This window comes from Egretta garzetta, unplaced genomic scaffold, assembly GCF_000687185.1.
Source record: "Egretta garzetta isolate BGI_Z169 unplaced genomic scaffold, ASM68718v1 scaffold5, whole genome shotgun sequence".
Taxonomy (NCBI): domain Eukaryota; kingdom Metazoa; phylum Chordata; class Aves; order Pelecaniformes; family Ardeidae; genus Egretta; species Egretta garzetta.
The window spans coordinates 5103778-5120146 of record NW_009259707.1 but is presented as its reverse complement, the minus strand read 5'-3'; the positions used below and the strand labels follow the sequence as shown (position 1 = coordinate 5120146).

General features: G+C 41.9%; 1 protein-coding gene across 1 annotated transcript in view; it reads right to left on the bottom strand.

The window, feature by feature from the left end:
- AFF3 (AF4/FMR2 family member 3) overlaps window positions 1-16369 on the bottom strand; it is a 285751-nt gene that overhangs the window by 126664 nt on the left and 142718 nt on the right. Inside the window, exons 5-6 of the mRNA XM_035894361.1 lie at window positions 10042-10128; window positions 4448-4484 (exon numbers count right to left, since the gene is read on the bottom strand). Coding sequence (XP_035750254.1) covers window positions 4448-4484; window positions 10042-10128 — 124 coding nt within the window. The remainder of the gene's footprint in view (window positions 1-4447; window positions 4485-10041; window positions 10129-16369) is intronic.

Sequence of the window (16369 nt, the reverse complement as noted above, 5' to 3'; positions counted from 1 at the left end):
TCCCTACAGCATTGGGGCGCTGGCAATGACTGTAAGGGGCTGTGCTGGTTTTGGCTGGGATAGAGTTAATTTTCTTTGTAGTAGCTAGTACGGGGCTATGTTTTGGATTTGTGCTGAAAACAGTGTTGATAATAATGGGATGTTTTAGTTACTGCTGAGCAGGGCTTACACAGAGTCAGGGCCTTTTCTGTTTCCCACCCCACTGGAGAGCAGGCTGGGGGTGCACAAGAAGCTGGGAGGGGGCAGAACCAGGACAGCTGACCCCAACTGACCAGAGGGCTATTCCAGACCATATGACGTCATGCTCAGCACATAAAGCTGGGGGAAGAAGAAGGAAGGGAGTGATGGTGTTCGTCTTCCCAAGTCACCTTTAGGCGTGATGGAGCCCTGCTTTCCTGGAGATGGCTGAGCACCTGCCTGCCGATGGGAAGGAGGGAATGAATTCTTTGCTTTGCTTTGCTTGCACACCCAGCTTTTGCTTTACCTATTAAACTGTCTTTATCTCAACCCACAAGTTTTCTTACTTTTACTCCTCTGATTCTCTCCCCCATCCCACTGGGGAGGAGTGAGCGAGCAGCTGGGTGGGGCTGAGCTGCCAGCTGGAGTTAAACCATAACAGGGGCACCTCTGGAAAACTTGCTGTTGCCTTCAGAAGAGGCAGGGTTTTGCTACCAATGTCCTTCCACTGCTGTACAGAAGCAAGCTGAAGGACTTATTCAAGACAGCAACCTTCTGGAAGTGGATGTCTTGCAGAAGAGGTTTTAGGTATTGTGAACACCTTGCTGTGGTGCTTTTACATCTCATCCTCCCCTGTGGAAGGGTTTGTGTCTACCCAACTTAGGTGCCTAAACTTTAGTGAACAGGATGGGGGAAGCTCTGGATGGCTTAAAACCCACCAATGCCTCTCTGTGGACCTCTAGGGGAGCTAAGCACTTACTGTAGGACAGCTAAAGGCGCCTAAAACTTAGGTACGAGCCAGACAACCACACAGGATGGAATACATCCACTTCATAATCTCTAGGGCACTTTTCACTTTTAGCACAGACCTCAGAAAGTATACCCAGATGATGAACTCGCTGGCTAGAAAGCTGTTGCTACAGTATTTGTTTGTCAGCTTTAGGGTTCCTGGAGCCCTGGAGCTCATCTGCATTATGGTAATTTGGAACAAGAAACCAACAGTAACAGTTGGCATATATTCAAACATTTTCTATTCGTAACTTAGGCTTTTTATAAGTGATGAATTATTACCATGAACACTGGTTTGTTTGAGTGTGAGGGGGAATATGGATTCCTGAGTGCTTTGCCAGCAGAGTTCACATCAGTTCTACTTTCAGCGATGTATGTTAATGCAGCAACAAGGGAAACAGCGTAAGTACTGTGAGGAGGGAGAAAAGGGAATCTCTGTGATTTAGCCAAACTGGATATTAATGAATTACCCTACAGTAAGCATTTGCAGCTGCTTTTATGCTAATCGTCACTTAACATACTTCTGTGTGGAGGGAGAGGATGAAGCTTGTACAGATGGTAGAAATGTATCAGTCCGGCCTATCAGAGTAGAAAATCTGGCCATTAATGCTTTATCAGTTTTTACCAAGTTTGTTCTCACTTGACTGAATCACAGAAATTTTAAAAATGTGTATAGACTAAGCATACTTGAATGTCACAGATACAGTACAGATAAGATTTTTGGATGAGCATATGTAAAAGGGAATTATCTGTCAGAACAACTTGTTTTTTTCACACTCACTCTTGGCCAGACCAAGATTTGTTTTCCATTTTCCACATAACCTGCCAAATGCATGCAGGTACCATTGTGGGAGGCTGGCATATGCTGAACTGCTAAATCCTCTCCAGCTTTGGCTTCTTCTTATGGGCAAATTTGTGTCGTCCTTTGTTTTTGTTCTTTTAGGAACTGACAAAGAGTACGCCACCCACCTTCCCTCTTTTACAGGGCTGCTGTTAGCACACTTTATTTCAGGTGCTAAACACTGTGTTTGTCTTCTGAAACAGATGTGGACGTCTGTGTGTGTTGGCATGTGCATGTGTACACATGCCTCCAGAAACACGTGGTGGAATCCATCAGTCCTCAGATCCTTAGCCACAGAGCTGGGAGTTCTGTGCTAGTTTCTACCTCATCTCACACAGTTCCCTTCCTAATCTTTTTAGGTACAACCAGATGAGATGTGTCCAGATTTCTGCCGTTTCAAAATAAATTTCAAATGAACTTTTGTAGGATTTCCACGTTGAGTAGTGGGTGGCCAGAGAAGGAGTTGTCTCCTCTGAGTTGGAATTTGGGTGAACCACTCAACCTAACGAGGCCAAGTTTCCCTTTCTGGACAACAGGGATAAATAATGTTTATTGTGACAGAGCAGTATAACTTCGGCCATTATGGGTTTTTAAATGCTCTGATTTCCTTGTGGGAGAAGGATGAGAGAAATGCAAATGTTATCCATGAGAAAGACAATGTCTGCAGCTGGAGTAAAACCATTGCAAATGCCAGGCTCAAGAGCCACTCCAAAGAAGGCAGGGTGCAACGGGAAGTAACGGCTAATTGGGACTCTGAAGATGTGCATTTGGATGACACAGTACATAGACCAATAGATTTCGTTCCCACATAGAGTCATTTGCTAACATTTCCTCACATCTAAACCCCCTTTTCCCCAAATTTCCTTTGAGTTAGACATACAGGACTCGTAAGGTCTATATTTCATTCTGTGTCTTACTTGATGTCTTATTCCAGCACCTCAACAGGAATCCTCATGGATACAGGTCTCAGAGGTAATCAAATTCCCTCTGCAATGTAAGGAAATGTGCCTGGGTGTCTGACAGCAATCCTAACCTTTGCCACCAATGAAGAAAATGTTTCTGCATGGGTTCAGCTGTTCTTTGGTTTGGTTGCCATCAGCCAGGTGGTACCAAGTGCAGCTCCAGCCCAGCTGCAGATATATGCCGATTTTGCTGAGCAGGATGAAGGAGGAGATAAGAAGTAGCTGGAGGTACTGTGGTGTGGGAGGGCAGATGGGAGAACTGGAAGTAAAGTGAGGTTGGAGACCACTGGAGAAAGGAGCAGAGGAAAGTTGTAAGGAGGTAGGACCGATTTCCTGATCCACAGGACAGCAGGTTTCATTAGATCTGCAGAACAACCTATTTTATTCAAGCATTGAAAGAAGGGAATACTCAGAATGAAGCTACGACCAAAGCTGGCCAAACACTGTGGCCTCTGATGTCATCGCGAAGCCCTCAGCTCAGCTGGTGTGTTTGTCATGCTTGTGACTCTGCGTGTGTTTGCATAGCCCTCTCTATTATGGGCCTTTTGTGCTTCCTTCTCTCATTACTGTATTCATTATTTTCTGACAGAACCTCATCCCCTTTGCCTTTTGTTATTTCCTTAGTGCTGGTACTCGCAGCAATATCAAGCCGATGCCAGCAATTAAGTGACACCACTGCATGTTTCTTCACAACATCGTCTTCCGCGTGCCGACCTTTCCCTAGCAAACAGCCACACCATTTTAATAGCCTACATCTCCCAGCCTTGTCTCTCTGGATGTCTTCTCCCTCACGCAGTGGGTGACCAGCCACTTTCAAAGCCCTACCTACCAGCTCAGGGCATTTTTCATCTTCAGTCACAGCCCTGTAATTTGCAAATGGGGCTCTGTGCTGGCTGACAGGTCAGGAAGCTAGCAAAATAGTTCTTTTGGTTGAGATGATTTTATGTTGAGAGCAGGATAGGATCATGTATTTTTAATATGCAAGACAACATTAACAACAGTCAGAGGTGTCAGGGGAGAGGATTAATATTTTGTTTCGCAGAACAGCTCAATCTTTCCTTTCAATACAGCTGCTAAGTTTTTTACCATAACTAAATGTAATTAAAGTGCTGCTGATGTGCACTATGACTTGTAAATTGGAGTCCACTGAAAAGCCCCAACCAGGAGCCACACAAACACACATCGCTCCCCTGCCCACACTGCTAGCCAGAAAGACCCACGGCCATATGGTCTTTGAGACATTATCTGGTGTTAGTTTGGCAGGATTTATGTAGCTTATTACTGTGCAATGGCCACAAAATATACCATTGCCTGTGAAAGATAACAGATAACAAGTCTTCCTGCATGGCAGTCTGGATCTGGCCATGCAACCAGGTCAGCTCTTTTCTGGCTTTCTAAAAAAGCCACACTTTTGCCCTTTCAGTCTTTCTCATCTACGTAATGAAATGGCCATAGCGAAACCAATCCTTTTTGTTCTTCCCAGTCCACCAAAAAAGCTGACATTTTGATGGTCGCTCTTCAGTTCAGTTCTCCACATTTGGCCATAGCCGAGCACTCCCTGCTGAGGCTCTGCACTGTCCCAGTCTGCCACTCGTCCTTTCCGTTATCTGTAACCTGTTTTTCAGAGACATTGTTATCCCCTCCACCCAATGCGGCCAGAAAATGGGTTGGTACTTACTTGTATTGCTGTGTCCTGTAGATCCCTGTTGTGACTCCTACAGTAATAACAGAAAAAAGGTACGGTGTGTTATTTTTACAGCAATTTTTAGCTGCAATAATCGCTTGAACATTACCTTAACAATATAAACAGCATTGTTAATTGTTCATTCAGTTTCAAAGTAATTTTCAATTACAAGAATAAATCCAATATTTCTTTGAAAACCCATTAATTCTAAGGCTTGTAAACTTATTTCTCAACAACCCTTTAATGGTGCAATTCCTTGTATAGCTATTACGGATCTCCTGCTCACTGTTCATTTATTGATCAGGCAAAACTCGTCTATTATCTTCTACAAGTTTAGATGCGAAGACAGAGGGAAGACCAATATTGTTTCACGGACCATTAGATTCCTGAGGTAGTAGCACAGCTGGTCTTTCCTTTTCACATGTTGATATTGGCAGCACCAGAGAATGGAAATACAGACTTCATTTCTGGGTCCCCGAGATTACAAGGTCAGCCTTTTATCCCAACCGCAATCTCTATGAATACGGTGCAATAGATCACACCATTTTTTCCTCGCGTGCAAATATTCACATATTCTACTCACAGAATTTGTTTGCAGTCATAATAATATAAAAGAAGCCTATAAACAGAAGGGAAATACAAATATAAACTATAACAAAAAGGTATCTAAATTAAGGGAAAAAAACCCACTTTGTTATGGATGACAGCAGGGAAGGTATCCTGTATGTAACGCTGCCTCTGAATAACCCAGACACACACTGGAATACCACCTCGTATACACGCTGCAGTTACAACTGCAGTGAAGGCTGCTCAGAGAGGCCAGGCACTAACAGCAACACTCGCCGTCATTTTCAGCAAGGAATCGGGCGCTGGACCAGACCCCCAGTCCACAGCAGCTGAGCGATGAGCCAAATGCACAGCTCATCAAGAAAGGAACTGCAGCTCCCCAGAGAGCTCAAGGATGCTCCGACTCGGCCGAGCTGAGATTTTGCTGCTGAGTCACTCAGAAACATGCCTTAAGGGTTCGGGGCCCCCAGAGTTTCTTGGCATCTTTAAATGGAGGTTGGCTGGACCTCAGGCACTGGGGTCTTGAGGGCCTGGCTAGTCAAATCCCTTCGATCAGCACCATTTGCTCCAGAGTCAAGGCTCTCCAGACTGCACAGCCTTGATCTGTAATTTTTACGCTATAATACACATCTGCAATTCACTGCCATCCTACGCACCTGAAATGCGAGACATCAAATTTTTGGGCAAGCCCTAAGAGTTTCTACCTTCAACTGCCGTATGAAAAGATCTGTACTGTGTTTCACATGCCGACAATAATTTCTCAATGATTTCAAATTGTCTACTTTTGACAAATTGCCCCAGCTTTTTGTGAATGCTTCTGATGAAGGGATATTAAAGCCTGGGTTTTTTTTCTGGTGACTGAATATAATCTCAAGAAGTCAGGATCGGCTTGCAGTGGTGATGTAGTGGCACATACACTTGAATTTAAATGCTATTCTAGTAGCCAACCAGGCTGCCAATAAGCGTAGGCTATTAGAGCATGTTCAGTTTCCCAAAGAGTGAATTTATGTACCTAAAGAAGTTTGGGGGAATACAATAATTTTGATGGAAATACCCTCGGGTTTGTCTAAGTGTTTGAAACTGCTAAACAAGGATCTCGCTCACTCTTTCACATTTTCATCAGCCTCAGGAAGAATGTACCCTCTCCTCTAACTGCCTAGCGTAGTATCTTACCTCTGGCATTGGCTCTGCATGGTCTCAAATTCGACATCAGCAAAATGTATGAGCTGTAACATTTTCACTTTTCCTTTTAGTGGATTCTTTCAAATAAGTGTCTTGATTCTCAACAAATTTTTCTTAATAAGAAAGGCTAATACAAAAAGCTCATAGGGAAATAGAGAATCCTCCCACTGAAGTAGGAAAAAAAGTATGAGTTTATGTAACTTAAAAACCAAAGGTGAACTCTTCACTTCTGGAGATTATTTTCTAGTGCATTTCCTCCAGCTTGTTAACATCCACAAGAAAGGAAAAAGTAAATTAATTGAGCATGTAAAGAATAACATCACTAAATAACTTAGCCTCTGCTGAGAATAATCACCCAATAGCTTTGTGACATGACACCAGTTCTCCTGGAGTGGATAAATTAATTCCCAAATAACAAAATGATGGCTGGTCCCATAATATCACATATGCATAACTAGAAATCAAACACCTGATCAACTTTCAAGACATGAAATCACAGTAAAAATGAAGAAAGAGAGCAAAGCAGGCAGCAGAATTAACAGCATTTTTTTCCCACACGAGAGTAGAGAATTAATGCCTGAACATGAAAGCTCATTCACACAAGCATCAAGTGAGCTCTTATTTACCAAATTTAATTATTCATTTAAAGTTTATTTATTAAGATGTTTTTAATAAAATTACAATCAAATAATGCCTGATCATTTGTACATAACAAAGTGTGACAGAGATAGGAGAAAGGAAAGCAGACACAGCCTGTCACATCACACGCTGATTCAATTATCCTTAAGCTTTGAAAACAAGAAATAAAGAGACTGTCATTGCCCCTTCCTAGTAAATTCAAGAGTACAAATTAATTCCACAGAGAAAGAAAATTCAAAGTTAAGGATGAAATGTAACTTTGTGCCCTCTATTACATAAAGGACAGTTCCATTCCCTAAATGTGCTCTCCCAGCAGCGCTGTGCTGGGAAACCTACTGGGCACTGCCGCGCGTGCCAAACCTGACCGGGACTTTCCTTCCATTCTTGTGCATTAATGCAGACCTCCCATGTTAATGAGTTCTGATTTCATATACAGGTAGAGCCTATGCACATACATCCCCCCCATCCACCGAGCATATAGTTATATAGATGGACACATCCACACGCGCAGTTTCAAATATGCACTTCTGTTATATTTGTGATACATAAACCTCAGTTATTTAGCTTTTATTACTAGACTGATTTCAAAACCAGTCTAGCTACAGTTGCTGTGGCCTTTGCAACTCTAATAGCCTAATTAATAAATTTCAAGTTTCAAGCTGTCAGCTCACTAATTACTTGAGTTGCAGGTTAAAAGCAGTGTGGCACGTATGGGAACTAATGATGCTGACACTCAGTTTTTATAGACAGAAAAGTAAGGATGATTTTCATCCTTGCAACAGGGCAGGAGTCCTACGAGCTTCTCTTTTTTTCATCCCCAAAATGATGAGTATCTTTACACTTGGGAACTGTCTTCTGTTAAAAAGGATTGCAGCCTACTTGCTTCTCTGGCTGCAAGACTCATTGCAAATGAACTGAACTGATCTCTCAACACTGCCATAAAGACTGAAAATGAATTCACAGTACCATGCATCGCTTGGAACTAGGAGATGAAGTCGATGCCCTGAATTTAGCCTTTTAGCCTCTTTGCTGGCCTTGGCCACTACTTAACTGACAGGCCCATTTATCTGAATAACGTGCGATCCACAACAGTTTGGTGTAGTCCTTAGGTTTTAACAAGGTGGGACAGCTATGTAGCTTACCTGTGGGAAAGCTTCCTAAGAGTTATGGAGACATATCCTACGAGATCCAATAAAGATTTTACACCACACTTTGTGAAAAGCAATAGCTAGCTTACGAATGGTTCAAAAACATGTTTGAAAAATTAGGAAACCATTCCTTGCATTTTGGAGCCTGAAAAGCAAATGCCTTCTAAAGTCTGCGACTGCACAGATTCAGAGTAAGCCACAGAAGTAGCTTTTAATGATTTTAAAATATTTTCAAGCAGAGGTGGTGTTTAAAATTAACATGATCTATGGCCAGTAATGCGGGCTTTTTCCAGGACTCTGGTGAGTTTTGTTAGGTACCTCTTCCCCATCTCGCACAAAGCACTCTAATTTCTGACCATGCAGACCACCCAGGCCACAATACAGTTGTGATATTATCACATGTACAAAAGTCTGCTCATATATTATTAGATGAAATCTTGTCCATTCTAAGCTTAAATAAAATGGAAATTCTACTTTGGCAAGAGAAAAGGAAACCACCTAGAAAGGGCTCTTTAAAAATGAATGGTTGGTCTATGAAACAGCTCTGCAGTTCAAACCATTAGAATATTTCCCAGAGAGATGGATGAACAGGCAGAGAAGATGAGAAAGTCAATATCAACCATTATTCACGTATCTGCCCTATGGTCTGTGGTTCTCCCATTCCTATATTTATCACAATACATTTAGTTGTGAGGAAGGACATTCATGATGGCCACACAGATGCACTGACCTTGCCCATGCATGTCTGCACGCATGCCACGCTAGCACATTGCGTGGTGGTAATTATGGCAGAAACGGCAAAGCTGAAAGCACCACTTTGTTTTTGTCATCCATATCTGGGCACTTCACCCACTTGTGAGCTGCTGATCCACCTATCTCCTACTGGACTTACTCCAACGTAAGAAGCCTCTAGCCTGCCCACCACCTTCAATCAGCTGTCTGCGTTCAATGAACAAATAGACAGTGAGTTATTTCCTTCTTTTTCTTTCATAACATGCCAGAGATGTTTTGGGTTACGCTGCCGGTACTTCAAAATCATGATGCTCTCATCCACAGAAAAGCTGTTTTACTGTCGGCAAGTCTTGAAGGCTTCTTGGCTTTGTGGTTATAATTATTCCCTGCACTAAATTTTACAGAATGAACTTAAAAGTTACCAAAGGAGCTTGCTTTAACAGCAAAAAGGCTATGAACAGCATCAATACCATCTTTCAAGATTGAACGCTTCATGAAATATGCTTGTGGCATATAAACAGTATATGGTCATACAATGTGAAATTTTTATTGGCTCTTGCACAGGATAGCTGATTGCATTCCCTCCTGACCTACCAACTATAAATATTGTGGTTTCCCCAAGCTCGTGCTGATGAGCTTTACCATGCAGCACCACATCCTCCTTAGAATACACATACAACAGTAGAACTGGTTTCAAGGGACCATCAGCAGGACTGGTGGCCTTGGTCCCTTGAGGGACCAATACTTCACTGGCAAATACTTCTGTGGCCCCTCTGGGCATCATGGCAGTGGGCTGCCTGCCTCTCTAGCAAAGCTGGTGGTTGGTGGCAGGGGATGTAGGCCCACTCGTCAGCCCCCCGACTGCAGAGGCCAGGGTATTAGTAAAGTCCGCTTCAGACCTCAATGGTTTAAAAAAAGATCTCGGCTAGCAAAGCCAAATGAAGCAGTAGCAATGGGTGCGAGAAGGAGCTTCTTGACTCACAGCAGCTGTATGTTCCCTGAGGTATCTGTCAGGAACCTCAGCAGGTGCCTGCAGAAGGCACCGCATCTGGACACCCCACCACAGACACCTGCAGTTTTGCCTTGCGGTGAGGAACCCATGACCCACACACCAGCATCAGTGCTGCTGCCAGGAGATACGCAAACAAGACCACGTAGCCCTGCAGAGGCTGTAAGCAGGGAAAAGGCAGGGGATACTGGCACACACATGGAGAAGGTCATCAGCACGGCATCGACCTCGGCCCAGAGACCTCACATGCTTAGTCAGGGCTCGTGTAGGACACATTTTGAGGTGCAGGTACATGATGTTGCATGTCTTACCTTGTTTGGGAAGTGAAACTTGCTTTGTTCTGCCTTTCCTGGCGTGTGAATAGCTGACAGTGGTGGAGGCCATGAATGGGTCATCTCCTGAAAAACAATATTGTACAGCAAACTGTGTTTAGAAAGTCAGTGGAATAGGAGACAATGATAGCGTATCAGTGGCAAGAGTGCCTGGGTAGTGGAGTATTTAAGTTACTGAAGCTTCTAGGAAATGCCCAGTTTACATATAAACTAGACAATACATGAACTACATTGATTTTTAACACAGACTCTTGAGAGCAGTTCTTAAGCACCATTTCATTTTCCTGAATAGTTAATGCATCTTAAGTGCAAGAAGTTTTGATTTTTCTGACAATCTGCAACCACATTTTAATCATGTAATGTATTCTGGCTGGTGAGACTTACAGAAGAACTTTTTTTTGTAGTATGGGAACAGAAATTTCAGTTCATGACCAAGTAATGGGGTACGCACTATGGCTGAATCACAGAACAGATTTCACAGAAAAGGTCAGAATGATAAATGCTTAACACTTGCTGAATGGTTAACTCCTAAAATTGCCTTTATCATTGTAAAGGAGTTGAATCTGCAACATGTTTGAGCTTTGCAGGACACAGCCACGTGGCAAGCCCTAAACAAGGTGTGCTGCACTCCACCTTTGTCTCCTCCCTGTGTCATTTTGAAGGACCATTTTTTAATAGCTAAGAGACATACGTAGCTTGACCTGACTGTATGCAGTCATCCTTGACACAGCTTCAGGGAGCAGGTAGACACACATTCAATACTGCTATCATTCAAGCCTGAATGAGCTGGTGTCCAAAGCAAAGCTGCTTTTGGGGAGGTGTAAATTAAACACTTCAGACAAGAAGTTAAGAGAGAGGCTTCATATTCCTCTCTAGTGCAGGCTGTTAAAGGATGGACATGTTTTTTGACATGTTCAGCACCAACAGCCGTAATATTTGCTACACAATAACTTAGCAGAATTAATACGAGAAGCAGGGCAGAGTGTGACAACCTTTGAAGAGTCGGCCCATAAGTTCCAAGAGCTGAAGAGCAAATAACATCCTGCCTAAGCAGGGGGCTCCCTGACACTGTCAAGAGTTTGCCTGGCAGATGCTTTGCTGGGTTTCGATACCGTTAGCTGACTGTGGAATTGTTTCTCAGTGATATTCCAAGGAGTCGTGCTGAGATCCACGATCAGTTCCAAAATAACACTGGAGTTATATTTCCATGACTCATTCCTTTTTAAAGAGAAAAGAGAATGTTCTTGTTTGAAAAAAGGTGCGTGTGAGTCTCTTGCCCATCCTTCGTTAGTGCTGATGGAAGTCCTTCCTGACCCAGCACGGACTGAGCTGGGGCATTTTTTACATAGAGGAAAGTCTCTGGCTGTTCTGCCAATGAAAGGATCAGCCCTTTCAACATAGTTTATTAGTAATAAATGTCACCTTTAAAGCATTCTTGATAAACAGTTTATTTCCTAATAAAACTGCATTCTTTTATTTTATTAGAGGGTAAAAAGTTACGTGATTTATTATACTTCTGTTAATCTACGTGCGTGCCTCTAATCAGAGCATCATCTGGTTTGCAGTTTCAGTATCAGAACTGCTTTGCTTTTCAATTCCTTGAGGCAGATCGTTCATCTTATGCCTTCCTTACCTGATAAGTGCCAACAATAGCAGTATATAGTAATTTTTTAATATACAGTCAGTTCTTTAAACTCAGGCACCAAAAACCACAGGCAACCAGATTGCTGTTTGCCACAAGTACGTGGCACATGTGCTATTGTTTTCAAAAGATTAAGGAATTACATCTTGAGAAATATTCAAACAGTAAAGGTTTATGATGATAAACTGATGAAAAGGAGATTTGCAATGTGGACATTTAATCCTAAGGCTGTGATCTGAAAAAGTATTGCTTTCTCACCTGCTTTTCTCTGCTTTTCCCTCACAGGGCCATTTGCTTACATTCTAGAAAACGGGGTGTTGTGCATATAGACTAAAGGTGTTTCCACCAGTAAAACCCCATTCGCTAACAAAGTGGTTTTTTCCCTACAAGTTGAGGTACCGAGCCCAGAAGTACGCACAGGGATGAGCTACGTGTCCCTTTCTTCTGAAGGGCAATGCTTTCCACTATCTCTGTCAATTGAAGAATCGGGGCAGTCAGACTGGGAACATCTAGTGGCTTTGACCTAAAGTTATCCTGTTTGTGGATGACGCTATTCAGTACTTTGATTTCCATTTGCCCGAGAAGCAGTTCCTCCAGGTTATACGGTGGCTGACCCCCACTGTCACCCTCAGGGAAACATCTTCTGAGAAGCCTGCTATGTGCTGTGCAGAAACCAATCTGTTACAGCAGCAGAGCTCTTCCCTCCCACCTTGCCTGCCCGACTCTGACAATGATGCCTTCATCCAGGGAAAGGACCAGAGGGCTGATTAAAAATAAGGGTGACCTTTTTTTTTTTTTTTGACATGTCAAAATCTTTCATTTCTTCTTTTCCCCAAGATTATTTCTCATCCACACTTCAATGAAAAATGGCCTTAATGGTCTTTTTTTTTTTTCAGCTAGCTTCTCTTCTCCCTTTTTACTTTGAGTTGGGATATATAATAAAGCTTTCTACATAATTTAAATTTGACGTAACCCTTTCTGCCACAAAGATTTAGTAAGACCACCGATATTTGCCAGGGTTAATAATTGCCATTAACATGAATATATGAATGTGAATTTGCTAGAATAATATTTTAAGTTGTTATCACTACCATTTGGAATTCAGACAACTATAAAATGAAATAAAATTAGAAAAAAAAAATCAGAAAACCAACATGAAAAATACCCCAAACTATAGGTTGTCACCGCTGAGGAGTGCCAAGATTTAAATGTAGTAAAATATTTTTTGAGAAGAGAAACATTATACTCTGTGCAGAGTCTCCTTCTGGCTGCCAAGAACAGAATCTCAGAAATCAGGAGAAAGGATTTGGGTGTCCAGCAAGTGTCAACACTTTGTAAGGTCAAGCAGAAACAAATCCAGAATATGTTCCTGTGTGCCAAATCTCATGATTTTAGACTCTAGCTGAAGATACTTGAGACAGATTAAAAGCACTGGTGGTGACATATGATTATATCAAGATCTTTTTTTAGTACATGGTGTGAAATGTTTGAAAATGTAAGCCCATAACGGCAACTAACTAAATGGAAAGGACTCGACTTTTATTGTTAAAATAAACTTTCATGCACAGCTTCTCTTTTCTGCTCAGCTAACTTGCCTGTCTTTGAAGTTTGGGATTGGCAGTATTGGTATAAGGCACCCACTGGACTGAAAACAATGTTTCAAATTGACTGATGAAAATTTAAATCTATTTAAAATCCTCAGCACCTTCAGATTGCTGTTAGAACACTGATTGACACAGAAGATTTTTGAAATTAGAAAGAGAAAAAAGCAGGGATTCTTTTTTAGCACAAATCAAACAAAAAATAAGTCCAAACCACCTGGCACCAGAAAATGTTCCAGCCACTACAAGGTAACGGTCTAATTTAAAACCAATTTAGATCTTTCTCCAAACTTGATTAAGTTAACCTTAAAGTCCTGAACAATGTTAAAGGAAGCCATTTGGGGTCCAAAAGTGGGGAAAACAAAGATTTCTGGGTCAAAGAAGGAAGCCCTGATGAGACTGCTTAAAAATCCATGTGGATAAGCATGCGTGCCCAGCTGCAGGACAGCTTGTTTGAGATGATGTTGACTGCCGTCCTCCTCCTGCGGCCAGGTGCAGAAGACAGAGGGGTGGCTCTGAGACCCCCTCTTTTTTTTTTTAAACACACGTTTCTCCTTGTGAGTGTCGCAGCGATGTTTCTCACGGACATCTTTGCAGTGGTGGTGACGGCACGTCTCGTTCACACACATGCTGTAACTCTACTACTCTACTCGTCTCTACCTGTAGTAAATCAGTTTTCAGCAGTTATACATAAATGCCCAGTTTTACAAGCTATAAAGGTCCAAGCCTAGTTAATCTTAGTCAATGTGCCAACTGGGCTTTTCTTTTTACTGAAGGGAAAACCTTCAAATAAAGAAATACATAGTATTGCGTATCCTTGCTCCAAATTCAGTTTCCGCAGCAACAATTAAGTAATGAGACATTTCTTGCGGATTAATGACTGCTTGGCAGTGTTTTGTTTGGGGCTTTTAACCCTAGCTTGTAGGTAATTTTTCAGGAAAAGTACCATGCAGAGGCAAATAATAGTATTCACTCCAGACTTAAGGCAATGCTATTTATCTAGTGCCATCAATCTTCTTGTGCGGCACATGATACCAGGAATGGCTGAACTGATTCAGAAAAATTGTAATTAATAAAAAGTAGTGGGATCAGTATCATCTAGATTTAAAGCCTAGCCACATGTATTACCTTGCTGTTCATTCACTGCCAAACCCAGAACTTATCATCAGGCCATTAAGAAAATTGACTGTTTAATCCTCCTCTTTGCTTATGCTCACCTAGCCAATTTTTGATTCATAATATTTTGTCTCTCCACAGATGATGATTTAAGAAATGTTTGTAGCATCTCATAAAGGACCCTGTCAAACACCTTTTGAAAATTATTTTAGCTGGCTCAACTTCTTCCACTGCTCTACTGACATGTTGCAGGAATTATAGGAGATTGGTGACACACAATTTTCCTTTGCAAATACTCCGCTGGTTAGCTCACGGGGACCACAGGGACTCTGTCTTTACAGTTACCTACACTCAAATGCAGATTTTAGGGAAGCATTAGATATATTTATTCAGCTGAAAGTCAAGGCAACACAAAGCTAATGCAGAGCTTTCCAAGACCCTTTAGCAAATGATCACAGGACACAGTTTGAGAACCTCTAATCCAGTTACACTCCTGTCTCCATAAAATAGATTTTTTTTTTTTAAAAAGGAGGCTTTCTCTTTAACTGCTGTCAGTTGACAAAAATCCCTTTCAGTTTAGCGAAGCTACACTGCCACTAGCTGACAACATGGCTATGATTTTAGTGTCAAGTATCCAAAGCAAAAATCCGACACTGAAACTTTTGGAGACTATGTTGAAGCTGACAGCATTTCATGATGATAAGGTTCCCATGATGTGAAAAGCAAATTTTCTTTTCTTAAAATTGATTCCTCTCGTATCTAGTATTGCTGCAGCTTTTCTAACCCAAACCTCAAATATACACCTGTAAAGTAAAAAGGTAAAGCTGTTTCCTCTTGTTTCTTTATGATGTCACTCATCCAATCTACATCTACTTAACCCTTTTTCTTCTTCCTCATAAGCCCTGGAGTTCCCCTTGAGCACTTGATAATTTTCCTCTTTCCTTTTAAGCATCTTTTATTTTGCCATTATCCTTTTGGTAACATGTTATTCAGAACCACCACCCCCCCCCAACAAAATACCTTGCCATTTTCCAGCTTCTGTTGTTTTCCTGGTTTACTTCCTTTCCATCCACTTCTTTGGACAGGTTTTAATTTATAGTTAATATTTATGTCACATATGATGCAAGATGCTTTCTAAACTTGAGGTAAGTGACAAATGTGGTTTCACCCACCCACTAACTGAAGGATGAAATAAGGGAATTACTATGAGCTCCCTGTCATGGAGCTGAAATAGCCGTAAGGACACCATTTATGCCGAGCTGGGTGCCAGTTCAGCACTGAACCTCAGTTAGCAGTTCTCCTGTCTCCCCTACTCCTGCTAAAATGATTTCAAGGAGCCACTTTTTTTCATAGCAATCTGCTGCAAAACACATTCTACCACATTTTCGCTTTGGCTCCAGTCCCAAGACCCTTCAATGCCCTGTTGCTTTCTGTAATATGGTTTCCTTTCAATAGGCTGCATTGGTATAATCTCCAAAGATATATGACAATCCAGGGGAACGTGCCTGTCAAGGAATTTTTTTGTTCTAAGCAAAGAAATAAAGGTAATTATGTAGCTTGTGACTGTGTCTTTCTGCTGTTCTTGGTTCTTCAGACCTGCAGGGATGGGCATCTGCTGAAATTGCTTGATAGAAACAGGACTCTGTGTGTGCGTGTGTGCGCGCGCACGTGCCTGTGGGCCGGGGAGAAGGAAAGAAAAAAGAGAAATTAGGCCCTTGGAATGGGAGAAGGTCAGAGATTTTGCAGACTGCAGCATTAAAGAATGTGTTCAGCATTAAATCTCCAGATGTTTGGTATCTACAGAACTAAACCACTCCAAATCATGAACATTTGCAACGTGATCTGTGGATCAATTCACTCTACAGCAAATCACAAATGCCAGTGCAATAAGTTTCTGTTTGGAATATGTTATTTCTGCTTTAGTGGAACCATCCTGCAAATAATGTGC